This window comes from Pseudopodoces humilis, chromosome 17 (genome assembly GCF_049639895.1).
Source record: "Pseudopodoces humilis isolate 2021_Gansu_Grassland_sample_001 chromosome 17, ASM4963989v1, whole genome shotgun sequence".
Taxonomy (NCBI): domain Eukaryota; kingdom Metazoa; phylum Chordata; class Aves; order Passeriformes; family Paridae; genus Pseudopodoces; species Pseudopodoces humilis.
The window spans coordinates 2,319,226-2,332,053 of record NC_142216.1 but is presented as its reverse complement, the minus strand read 5'-3'; the positions used below and the strand labels follow the sequence as shown (position 1 = coordinate 2,332,053).

The 12,828-nt window shown below is 50.9% G+C and overlaps 1 protein-coding gene across 1 annotated transcript; it reads left to right on the top strand.

Annotated features, from left to right (window-relative positions):
- The first annotated feature begins 4,048 nt into the window (after window positions 1-4,048).
- NKX2-5 (NK2 homeobox 5) lies at window positions 4,049-6,341 on the top strand. The gene is made up of 2 exons (XM_005523673.2): window positions 4,049-4,471; window positions 5,102-6,341. The coding sequence occupies exons 1-2, from the start codon at window positions 4,177-4,179 to the stop codon at window positions 5,707-5,709; spliced, it is 903 nt and encodes a 300-aa protein (XP_005523730.1). The 5' UTR covers window positions 4,049-4,176; the 3' UTR covers window positions 5,710-6,341.
- Window positions 6,342-12,828: the final 6,487 nt, after the last annotated feature.

Sequence of the window (12,828 nt, the reverse complement as noted above, 5' to 3'; positions counted from 1 at the left end):
CTTGTCCCGGAGGAAGCCCCGGGCTCGCAGGGCAGCGCTCCCGAGCACCGGCCACAGCAGAGCCCCCTCTGCAAGGCCGGCTTCACGTCAAGGTCAAAACTATTTATTTTTGAAGGCCGGAAAAGGAGAGCTTCGTTAGAGCTTGAAAGGACTGGGGGAATGAAAATAATAATAATAAAAAAACCCCAAGTTTTTGAAAAATGGGGGGAAAAAAGATAAGAAGAAAAGGTTTTAATTGCGGTGGACTGGAGTGTCTGGACAGCTCCAAAGCCTTTTCCCTCTGTAGAATTCCAGAGTGAGAGCAAAACGTTCCTTGGCTCCAGCCGCCCCACCAGCCCCCAAAAGTCTCCCGGACCCTCGGTGGGACCCCGACAAGCACGGCAGCATCGCCATCCCTCCAGCCGGGATTTATTCGGCCGGGGCTCGCAGCACCGCTTCCCAATGGTTTGGAAAGAATTCCTGCCCGAAAGAGTCCGGGGAGCCCTCGGGAGCCGCAGGGATCCCGGGGTCCCGGGGGGAACCGGGAGATTGGCACCGCTTCTCGCAAGGAAACCCTAATAGGCTATTTCTGGACTACTGGCTCTTAACAAATCTATAGCACCTGAAGTGTTAGCACTCAATTAGTGACAAGGACTCAAACCCCAGCGTTTACTGGCGAGGTATAAACAGAGTCCTCGGGAGATAGCTGGGAATTAGAACGGGAGGGGGCCCTGGACATCTTAACCGACTGGGATTAAGAGGAAAACTTTTTTAAAAGGTACCATCTCTCTCGCTCTAAACAGTCCGAGGTGTCGAAAGCTCAGAGGGAGAGGGGATGTGCCCCCTGGAGCTAATTGCGGGGTTGGGAATTTTTTTCTCTTTGTTTGGTTGGTTTCAGCAAAAAAAGATTTCGGGGTCTTCTTTTTTTAAGAAAAAATAGAAAGCACACCAGAAAAAAAAAAAAAATACAAAACCACACTGAACCCAACACTAATCGCATTTAGCGATCCGGGAGAGAAGCAGCGAGCGGGTGTGGACGGCAACTCTCGCCTGAGAGAGGCCAGGGCAGGCTCAGCCCCGAGAGAGCAGCGAGAGCAACCTGCAAACAGCGGGGGACAGAGCAGGACACCCCCACTTTCCCCTGACAGCCAGGAAAATAGCAGCGGGTTTTTCACCCTGTCTGCCCCACTTACACCTCTGGGGCCTGGGGCTGCAGAGAGCGTTTCTGGGCGCTCCTCGGGGTCCTGCCTCGCTTTACATTTACTATTATTATTATTATTATTATTATTATTATTATTATTATTATTATTATTATTATTATTATTATTATTATTATTATTATTATTATTATTATTATTATTATTATTATTAAAATAGGTAAAAATATAAACATAAATTATTATATAGTATATATTATTAATATTAATATTAATATTAATATTAATATTACTACTACTACTACTACTACTACTACTACTACTAATAATAATAATAATAATAATAATAATAATAATAATAATAATAATAATAATAATAATAATAATAATAATAATAATAATTTCCTCGTGTTACGTAAACGCGATCAAAAACGAGTTCGCAAAAGTTAAAAGTGATGCTGGGGATACCCGGGCAGGTCCCCCCGGGCTGGGCAGGACCCTGCGGGCTGTGAGCAGTGTTCGGAGCGGGGGGAAGCGGTCCCCACTGTCCCTTCGGCTGGACAATATATAATTATAATTACTCGCCGGAGCCTGGCTTCAGCGGGCTGCTGGAGAGCCCCGGGAAGGGGAGAGAGAGGCTGGCAAAGGGGGGAGGAATGGGTGCTGAGCCCCGACCCGGAAAGTCCGTGAGCTGCTGTATGTCAGTAACTTATTCATCAATCAGCCGGACACAGAGCAGACCTGGCCTCTCTTCGCGGAGTGTTTGCTTTTTCACCAATTATTGCGGCCCTGCAGCTCTTTTTGTTGATACAGTAGTTCTAAAAAGTGCTAATGTTCATTTATCAGGGGGCCGAGCCCGGGACTCCCACTAGTTGTGATTCTTCCAAAAATATAAACACGAAGAGAAGGGCTAAGGCTAAAGCCCCCATTTGTTTCTAAACCGCGGTATTAAAAGTGATGCATTGTTGAAGATAAAGCGGAGATAACGCTGTCTGTCTCCAATGAATGTCTCCCCGACGCATTAATGACATTCCAAATGATAGCTCCGGCTTATCGTTCAATTAATCACTTCCACCCTCTGCGGCCGGTCCCACATCGATGGGCAGCCTCCGTGTGACCGGGGGGCTGCAGGGAGCCCGACAATCCTCAATGAATCCCGGACTGTCGGCCGGCAGCCCCCGCCCCGCCGGGATGCGCTCCGAGCCCAGGTCGGGCACCGGGAAACCTCCGGGCCACGAACTGGAAGGGATTTTTGGCCCGGGATAAGGGGAGGGAGCGCTGGAAGCTGTTTCTCCCGTCCCGTAGAATGGGGGATGTCGACGCTGCTCGGGGTTTGGGGAGGATTTGGGGATCACTTCGTTCTTTTAGCCGGTATCCAACCTATCCCTATAAACTTGTCATGAAAAGGAGGTAACGAGGTTAAGAAAGCGCCAGGGGTGCCTCAAACACTCTGCAAAGTTCCCTTCAGGCCCCTTTCTCGGGGCTGCCTCCACATTCCCGGGCACTTCACCCTTTCTCCTGCATCAGAGGAGCCTCCATCCCCATCCCCCGGAGTTATTTCTCAGGGAAGTCCGCAGCAAACGCAGCCGTGAAGATGGAGCTGGCCGCTCGGCAGAGCCCTCCCCTCATTAAATCGCAATATTTCAGGCCTCCCGTTCACAGGGATCGCTCCCACTGTCATCGCCAGACCCGGGGCTGCTTCGCCAACAAAGCGCTCCCAGCACAGCCGCGGATCCAGAATTCAAAAGATCCAGAATTTAAAATATCCAGAATTCAGCTCCCCGGAAGAGAGCCCGGGGTGCCAAGACACAAAATCTCGAGGGGCAGCGGCGGCTCCGTCCTGCTGGGGGTGGCCAGGTGCTCACCTTTCCACCTTCCTGCGGGAGGAGAAAGGATTTGCACAGCTCTGAGAGCTGGGTTCATCCAAGGGCCCCCCCGAACTCACCGCATCCCTTTAGGGTTTCTCTGCTCCGCTCCCACCGTGCCCATCCCCGTGCCTCTCTCAGCCGGGCGCTGCAGAAAGGAGATTCTTTATTTATTTCTTTTTCTTTATTTTATTTCTTTATTTTATTTATTTTCTCTGCAGAAAGGAGATTCTTTATTTATTTCTATTTTTTTTTTCTCGCTCCCCCCCAACTCACAAAACCCCGAACCGCCCCTCCGCTACCTGCGACTTTGCAGTTTTATTTTAGCGGCTCCTTTACTTACTCCTCCCTTACCCTGGTGTATTTTGCAACACCTTCACCCGCGCTTGTTTTGGTTGATTTTTAATTTTTTTCCCCCCCAGACAGTGCTTCTTCTTTGTTTGAAAGCTTTACAAACAAACGAGAGCAAAACCCAATCGGCATTTCCCTCTCCAAAGGCAGGCAGGGGCTGCTCAGGGTCTCTCTCTTTTGCAATCACTGTACATCTGTATAAACCCTGAGCGCGGATTTCCCCTTGAACGCTCTTCACACAGCACTGAACTCCCGTTTTTTAGTTCCTGCCATCGGATATTGCAGAATACTAAAAGCGAAACCTCCGTTCTCTCGCTTAAAAAAAATAAAAAAAACTAAATCAGCACATATTTGGTTGATGGTTTCCTCCCGGCTTGTTTATTTAATCTGACTGTATGATAGATAGCGTCAGACAGTGACTTTGTACGCATTAGGCCATTCTCTTTTTGATTTTTTTTTTGTTTCAAATGGATGAACCAACTCGCCGCTGCGAAGCTGGATAAATTCAGTGCCGCCCCTTTAAAAGAGCGGAGCTGTTTTTGAGATGTATTACTATATTAGGTGACATGGAACTTTGCATCTCTCATACCATCACCGCAATGTTGGCCAATAGAAAGCTAAAGTCACCCAAAAAGCGCCTGGTCCCTCCTTCCCTCGCCTTATGGTCCGCTCGTACCTGCCCGCAGTGCACAAGTCAGGGCTACTCTCGGGAATGCTATGTGCCCCCTCCGGGAGCCCACGCTCCACCACTGCTCCTCCTCGGCCTCTCCCCACCTCCTTTTCCATGACCCTGGGCTGCGGCCGCTGTCCCGCTGTCCTCCGCAATGTTTCCTAGCCCTGTGACAACCACCCCCTTCTCGGTGAAGGATATTCTGAACCTGGAGCAGCAGCAGCAGCAGCACAGCGGCCTGGGCTCCATGGAGCTGGCCTCGCTGGCCTCCCCGTCCTGCATGCTGGCCACCTTCAAGCAGGAGGGGTTCGGCTCCGAGCCCCCCGCCCTGCCCGAGGAGCTGCCCGAGCCTCCCCCCGGCAAAACCACGGCCGCTTTCCCCGGCTCCTACTACGTGAAAAGCTACGTGGAGATGGACTCGACCAAGGAGGCCAAGGCGGACAAGAAAGGTAAAGCCAAGGGCTCGGGGGAAAAGGGAGGGCAGGGGGATGCTAAAGGATATTATTTATTTAACCCCTGGAGGGGTTGGGAACTCGGCCGGCGGTCCCCAGGGCTGCGGGGAAAGAGGGGACAGAGCGGGGTTGTGCTCGGTCTCGTCTTTATCCCCTGGGATAAGGTCATCTTTATCCCGGGGAGGGTCCCGCGGGTCCCGGAGACCCCCAGGCGGGGCTGGCGCTGTGTCCCTGCCCAACGGGACAGGCAGAGCTGCAGGGTGACAAGCGAGGCCTCGGCTTTGGACACAAAGCAGGTGACAAATCCGATTCCTGGCTCGCTCGGGGGTCGGGGTGGGTCTCAGCACAAAGCTACGGTGCTGAATAAATCTGGATAAATCCGAGCTGAGGCACAGGCGAGCGGGACTCACATCAGTGCACGGGACACCGTTGTTTTCAAACAAAAAAGACGGAAAATTTGCTGAAGAGGTACCTAAAGAGCGGGGCCGGGCCGGTCCCGCTGATGCGAGGCCGAGGAAGAGCCAGAGCTCACTCACGTTTCATCCTCTTTATTAAATACTGATTTGTAAATTTTTTGCACAATTTTTTCCTCCCCATTTTTTCCTTCGCCCGTTTATTTCGCTGCAGAGCTGTGCTCCCTACACAAGAGCCTGGAACAGGAGAAAAGAGACCTGGAAGATCCCGAGCGCCCCAGACAGAGGAAAAGGAGGAAACCTCGCGTCCTCTTTTCTCAAGCCCAAGTGTACGAACTGGAGAGAAGGTTCAAGCAGCAGAAATACCTCTCGGCCCCCGAGAGGGACCATCTAGCGAACGTCCTAAAGCTCACCTCCACGCAGGTGAAAATTTGGTTCCAGAACCGAAGGTACAAATGCAAAAGGCAGAGGCAGGACCAGACGCTGGAGATGGTGGGGATCCCTCCCCCGCGGCGGATCGCGGTGCCGGTGCTGGTCCGCGATGGGAAGCCCTGCCTGGGGGAATCTTCTCCCTACAGCTCGCCCTACAATGTCAGCATTAACCCCTACAGCTACAACGCCTACCCCGCGTACACCAACTACAACAGCCCCGCCTGCAACGCCAACTACAACTGCAACTACCCCTCCATGCAGCCCATGCAGCCCTCGGCGCCCGCCAACAACTTCATGAACTTCAGCGTGGGGGACTTGAATTCTGTGCAAAATCCCATCTCGCAGGGCAACGCGGGCATCTCCAGCTTGCACGGGATCCGAGCCTGGTAGAGCCGGCCGGGGATGGAGGGGCCGCGCCTGCCAGCCGGGCTCGGGACATTTCGGGGCTTGGGGAGGGCTCGGCGGAGCATCCCGGAGGGTCTCACGGCTTTGGTGGCCATGGACGGGGGTCGGTGTTTCGCCCGGGGCCAGGCAGGCACCGGAGGGGGATGCCCGCATTTCCCGGCCCCTCTCGCTCCCCTTCCACCCGGGTCTTCACCTTGATAATCCCTTTCCTTCCGTCCTACAAACCAGCCGGTAATTTCGCGTGACTTGTTCCCAACAACACCCAGCCAAGCCCTGCAACTCTCTCTCTTTTTTTTTTTTAAACTCCATGTTAATTATTATTATTGACGTCCACATTTAAAATTTTTGCACTTCCCGTACGGTCCCCGCTGTTCGGTATCTCGGCACCCCCAGGTGTCCCTTGCGAGGCTGCTACTGCCGGCCTGGGCAGGGATGAGGACAGACAGACTCCCGGCCCAGCCGAGGGACACAGACACTCCGGCCCGCCAGGTCCCGTAGGGCTCTGCACTAAAACGTGAATTAGTATGGAAATGCACTGCCCGCCCCTTCCGACGTGTTGCCCTTTGCTGTACGAGCTGACGGAGATCAGCGAGTTGTCATTAAAGAGAGTGGCTGAACCTCGGCGTCCCTGGCGTTCTTGAGCATCCCGGGCATCCCGGGAGCGGAGCCTTTCCCTGCCCCGGCTTTGTGCAGCCCCTTCTCCGTGTGTTCGGCATTCCCGTTTTGCCGCCTACAAACGGTGTTTGTGTTTTAAGGAATTTTAAAAATCATTTTCGAGCCGTTTTTCGAGCTCGCAGCCTGGCAGAACCGCTAAGCACCGGCCCGTGGCGCCGGGCTGGGGTCGGCACCGACCCCGCAGTTCCCAGTCCCCGGCAGCGTGGGGCTGATTTATTCCCTGCAGGGAAATCATTGCAAGGAGAGCTAGCGACACCCCAAATCATAACCCAAAGCCCCCAAACCGCCCCCAGCCCCTCCAAGTCCTGTCCCCATGGGGAGAGGAGCAAAGGACCCCCAGCCTGCCCCCAAACTGGGCAGGGACAGCAAGGGGCTCCCCCAGAACCCGGGGGGCTCCCCAGAACCCGGGGGGCTCCCCAGAACCCGGGGGGCTCCCCAGCACCCGGCTCCTGCCTCAGCCCCTGCCCCTCGGCCGCTTTTACGGTAGTCGCTATCAAATGTCAATTATTGGGAGTGAGAAACAACAAACATTGTAATTCAGCGCAGTCACAACATCCTCTGAGAGTGTCTGAGGCTGTCCGGCCGGTGACAGGGCGATTAAGGGGACCTGCAACCCCTCCTGCCTCGGCCCTATCGGCCCCATCAGTAAACAGGGATGGAGACAGGGTGGCTGTGGCCCTGGGACAGAGGATGAAAGGCTGCTGGGGAATGGAAGCTGCCCGCAGCCTCTCTCCCTCCCTTCCAACCCCACACACCCCCCCGAGGCAGGATTGCACAGATAAGGAGCTCCCACCTCCTTCCAATCCCTGCGAACGCCAAGAGGAGCCCTGGCTGCTGCTCCTAACGCGGTGGGCACTGCAGACACCTGTCTGGGAAAAGAGGAACCTCAGCCCAAGGGGAATCTGCCTGCCCAGAGAGCCACGGGGACTTGGGGGATGTGGCAAAGGGACCAAAGCAGGGGGACAGGGCACCTGGGCAGCCCAGGAAGAAGCAGAGGCCACCTCCCCTCTTTTGGAACCATCCCCAAGGCTCCACGAGGGCTCTGTCTCATCTCTCCAGAGGGGAGAGAGGCAGCAGAGCGACCAGAAAATTCCCTGCCTGGAGAGAGCCAAGGGTGTCCCCCAAGAGCTCCAGGAGAAGAGAAGGGAGTGGGGCAGGAGAAAGCTGGGTTTACACTGATGGGTGGTGGGGGACAGTCACAGTTTGGGGGACACAGTTTGCCTGAGCTGTCACCACTGCAGAGCTCAGCCAGGGACAGAGCACACAGGGAGCTCTCAGGAGGACAAGTCCTGGGTTTCCATGGGGCCAGGCACTAAGACTGAGCTAAAACTTGAACTTTCAGAAACCAGCCCTGAGCAGGGCCCTTCATTAAGTTGACAAACGAGATAGACAGCAGTGAAGCTTCAGGAAAAGACACAGAAAAAATAACTCCCCACATCAACACAGAACCCTTCTCACATACTCCCAGCATCCCTTCCTTTCCTCAGACCCTGTTATTTTCTTCAAACATGTTTATTTTCCTCCCATAATAACTCGGAGCTACAGCTATCAAGAAATCTGACTGTCTGGTGGGATTTTCCTTGCAGGGGCTGTTCTGGGCACCAGCTTTGGGTCTGATTTCAGGACTGCACTGTGCTCATTCTCAGCAGGGATGAAGAATGCTCCCACTTCCCAAAGCTTCCCGGTTGCTGTGGGAATTGCATCAGGAGCAGAGGCAGGGCAGGATGGGGGCTTGGAGCCGGCTCAGAAAGTGATTTCTGCAGAGGACGCAGCTGGGCAGCGCTGGCAGGGGCAGCAGCAGCCGCGGTTAAAGACCTTCCATTCGCTGCATTAATGGGCCGTGGAAGGAGATCCAGGAGGAATGAAGCCCCAGCACGCTGATATGGGCAGGGGGTGGATCATTTCCCTATTCTCATCTCTCCAGCTCAGCCCACAGGGTCAGGCGGGGGCAAAAGGTCCCCCCAGGACTTCCAAAAGCACCGGGTTTGTGCTTCTCTGAGCCCAGCCCTCTGAAAGGCTCAGAAAAACCGCACCTACCAAATCTGTGCCTGAAGGGTTTCCCACCTCCAGAGCAGCACCAAAAGCCTGTCTAAGGAAAGGTTATTCCAGAGGGAAGCGCAGGATGCTGGCGTTTCCCCAGGGAACCCGAAATCAGAGATCCTCCCAGCGCCCGGGGGCGTGCTAAGGGCTGCAGGAAAAACGCTTTTAATAAGATTTGCACTTGGATTTGATCTCGCCCTTCCCTCAGATTTTTTGGGGATTATACAGCCTGGCACTGGCATTCACGGCTCTGCTCAAACCCAGGTTTTTTTGGAGAATTCAGTGCCCCAGCTCCACCTGAAGGTGACAGGGTGAGATCAGCTCAGTCTTCCTGAGACAAACTGCACATTTACCCAAACTCTTTGGAATTCACACAATTTGTACGGGAACAAGTTGTCAGCTGCAAGGGACTGATACCGAATCCCCTGCCTTTAGCACTTTTGTAGGAACTGGAGTAATTGTTTTTCCCCCAAAAAACAGCCGTGGAGTTCCTAAAATGCCAGAATTTTATTCCTTAAACTCAAGGAGCTTTCAGGTAGGAAATTACTCTCTGGAGTCCGAAAACAAGATACGGTCCTGGCAGGAATTAAGTGTTTAAATGTTCCTGAGAAGCTCGGCAGGAAAACAACCGATCAACAACCCTCTCTCCACAGCCCCTAATTCATCTCCCTGACATCAGTTTAGATCAGTATCGGCAGTAAGTGATTTCTTCTTAATGGGGATTATTAACAAGAATCAACACCTTTAAAACGCCACTCCCAAAGCGAGAAAGGGATGGGCTTTCAGGCTGGCATCCGATTTTTTCACTCCTGGGTGGTTTATTACCTAAAACATGAAATAATCGCTGTATTTTGAGGCGGAGAAGGGGAACAGAGATTTCTCCCAGCAGATCAAGAGCTGGCAATGCATTTCTGCAAGTTCATCAATCAAGGTTGGGCAAAGTGACACAGAATAAATTGCTTGAAGATCTCTACCAGCCTCCTGCAGTCATTTTAAACCCTGCCACTCCACGTTTCATGCAGCACGACCCAATTCTGAGCATCCCAGCCACATTTCCCATTGTCCTGCCCAGCCTGGTGCTGATGGGCTGCTGAGATGAGGAAAAACACGCGAGCTCCTCTGCCTTTGCATGAAGGAGTCGCTGCAACTTCAAATGAAATAGAAATTATTTCAGTGGAGCCTGGCTGAATGTGCCGAGACAGAAAATAAATTCTTTCCCAGAAACTGAGTACCCAGGAAGAGAAATTTCTCCCATTTTTTGGGCTCCCAATCCCAATTTTTGGGGAGGTTTAGGGCTCCCAGTGGGGTTTTATGGGCTCCCAAGTCCATTTTTGGGGGTGCTAATCCCATTTTTTCGATTTCCAATCCCGTTTTTGGGGTTTTTTAGGGCTCCAAATGGGAGAAGAGCATTAGAAGAGCAAAGCATTTTTAAACCAGCTGTGTGTGTGAGCAGCTGGAGCACCGACTCCACTGAGACTGTAACATATCTCTCAAGTCATCCCTGCTTTAAAAGAATGTATTTCTGGGTGTCAGTAAAGAATCAGGGCCAAATGGCTAAAGCACAGGTCTAAACCAGGAGATTGGGCATTTTTCCCAACCCCATTAGAGAGGAGCATCGTGTTTGCAGCAGGTTCAGCTCAGTCCTGCCCGCTGAGAGCAGCCCAGGGGTTCTCCCACACAAAATCTGCAGAGTTTACTCAATTCCTGCTAGGTTTGGAGTGCTGGAAAAATAAATTGCCCATTAAAAAAACCCAAAAAAGCCCCACCCTTGTAGATGGGAATAAATCTTAGTGGTCAAAGTTTTATTTTTTAGGATTGGTTAAGATTAATTTGTCTTGGGGGAGATATCCTGGAGCTAAATTGTTATTTGTGGAGATGGGTAAGCTGAAGGCATGAATGACACTGCTGTGGAGAGGGTAAGGTCAGGAGTTAACAGGCTCAAATGGGAGGAAATAAAAGATTTGTTGAGTATTTCAGATTCTGGGAGCTGCTCTCAAAGCCAGCTAGTAAGAAACAAATGGGATTTAGAAAGGCATTTTAGAGTTTTAGTCCTGGAACCAACAAATCTGGTTGTTGAACAAGTTATTAACAACCACAGCTCAGAACACCTGCTCTCAGTCATTTTCCAGGGGTTTTGTGCATTTGGAGCAGGATTTGGTGCTCTCTGCTGCCACAAGAACACAGCAGAGTTTATTTTAGCACAGCAGACATTTCCTAAATTGATTACATCGTCCTCCAGCACAAGCTTGGATCACAACACTGACTCCTAGAAATTGTCCCCAAATCCCATTTTCCTGGCCCAGGATGTTTTTGTATTCTTAATTATCTGTGCAGAAGAGAAGCTGCTGCCAGAGCAGTGGAGGGGCAGCACACAGACACGGGCAGTGCTGGCTGGGAGCAAGAGGAACCACTCAAAAAACAAATCACCAAAACAATTCATACTCATTTCAGTCAAATAAACAAGTTTCCCCCATTTTTAAGCACTGAAAAAATTAGGATGAAAACCCAACTGCCTCCACTCCAGCAAACCTAATGGTGTTAAAGAGATGATTTATGCTGTTTCAAAGGAGGAAAATGGAAATCTCACTGCTGCTTTGAGCATCGTGGAGGATCAGCTGCCCTCAGAGCAGCAGTTCCACACTCTACAGACGTGGCTAATCCCACTGGAGATTCCACAGATCCAGGGCTCAGGGAGCAGACAGCCTCACTGACACTCTGCTCATTCCTGGCACGCTCCCCTGCCCAGGCTCCAGTGTCCTCCTGCTATTTATTGCTGCTTCTGGGGGTTAGAGGCGCTTTCCTGTTTGTTCTGGGTTTTATTTGAGTTCCACCAGTCAATTCCATGCCCAGGAAATGTTCCCCATCCACGGGGATTGCAGGAGTTCCCATCCTGGAGCCACAAACACAGAACACGGGTTCCTCACTGCTGTCTTTAGGAACGGCCCTTCCCAAGCAATGCCAAAAAATATCTTTATTTAACCATAATTCTGAAGAAAAAAAAAATATAATTGCTGCCATAAAAAGAGATGTTTGACCCTATCTGCCATCCAACATGCCCATCTGGGACCAAAACTTCCCCTTTTACTTGCACACAGAAAAATTAATTAAAAAAAAACAACCTCAAAAAGAGTGAAAGCTGCTGATTATTGGCTTCTCTGGGAGCCAGACCAGAGGTGACCATTTACCTGATTAGACATTTAGATCCCACCAATATTTCACCTTGAGAACAGAAACCTAAATAACTTCTTACACAATGAGGAGTTCAAACTGGAAATCAATTTTTCCTCTCAAGTCCTCAGCAGCAGCATTACCTACAGCATTTCATTTGTGTACACACACAGATTACTGCCAGGGTAATGAGGTGAACAGAAATATTCAGCATTTTTCCCTGCCAAAAACCCCAAAAGCAGGAGCACACGAGAGAATCACCCCCCAGGAACAACATGGGGCTGTTGCAGGTTCATTTCTAAATATCCTCTTCAATTTTCTTCCTTTCCCGACCACGTTTGCCTCGAGATTCCGGCTGTGGAAACGCCGTGCTCTGCTCCCTTTGATCAGCTCCTCCTTTCATGTCCTGCTGTCTTCATTAGCTCAGTTTTAATTGCTGGGACAGACAGGTGGTGCAAGGGCACAGAGGGAGATGATGGATGGCTCCAGGCAGTGCAAGGACCAAAAATCCTCCTGTCCTTGGGCTGGGCACCAGCAGCATCCCCCCAGGACCTGCTTTGGGTCCTGTTAGTGAGTATTTCCTAACCACACGTCCTCACTTCCTCCAGATTAGATTTTCTAAGCCGCACACACAAAGTTATTTATTGAGCACCATCGTTCCCTGCAACCAGGGATCAGCATTTCACACCCAGGGGAAATGAAACATCCAGAAACAGGAACTGAACTCAGGTAAAAGAGGCTGGCTGGGAATGGAGAGGACATTTAAGCAATTAATTCTCATTTACACCATCTTGTTAATAAGATGACAAATTTTGCAGGTTTTGGTGTGTGCCTCCAAAATTCCCTAGCCCAATGCTTTCAAAAAGTCTTCTTTGAGATCATTCCTGCTTTATCAGCCAAGATAACAACATCCTATTCACTTCTGAGGCGAATGAAAGCAGCAGGGGTTCAAAATCAATTGAGAGAAAAAGTGTTGGCTTCAGGTCTTAATTCTGTATTTCTATCTTTTCCTTAAATACAGAATTGATGAGTGGATTTTTTTTTTATTATTATTATTTTTATTTTTGTCACTGAAATTTTGTGGAAAACTTCTTAGGTGGAAAAGCAAAGACTTTAAATAAAAATCAGTCTGGGAAAATCCAGCTCTGCAGAGCATTTGCCATTGCTGCAGCATCCACTGCTTGTTGCTTTATGGCTTTTATTTTTTGGTAAACTCAAGAG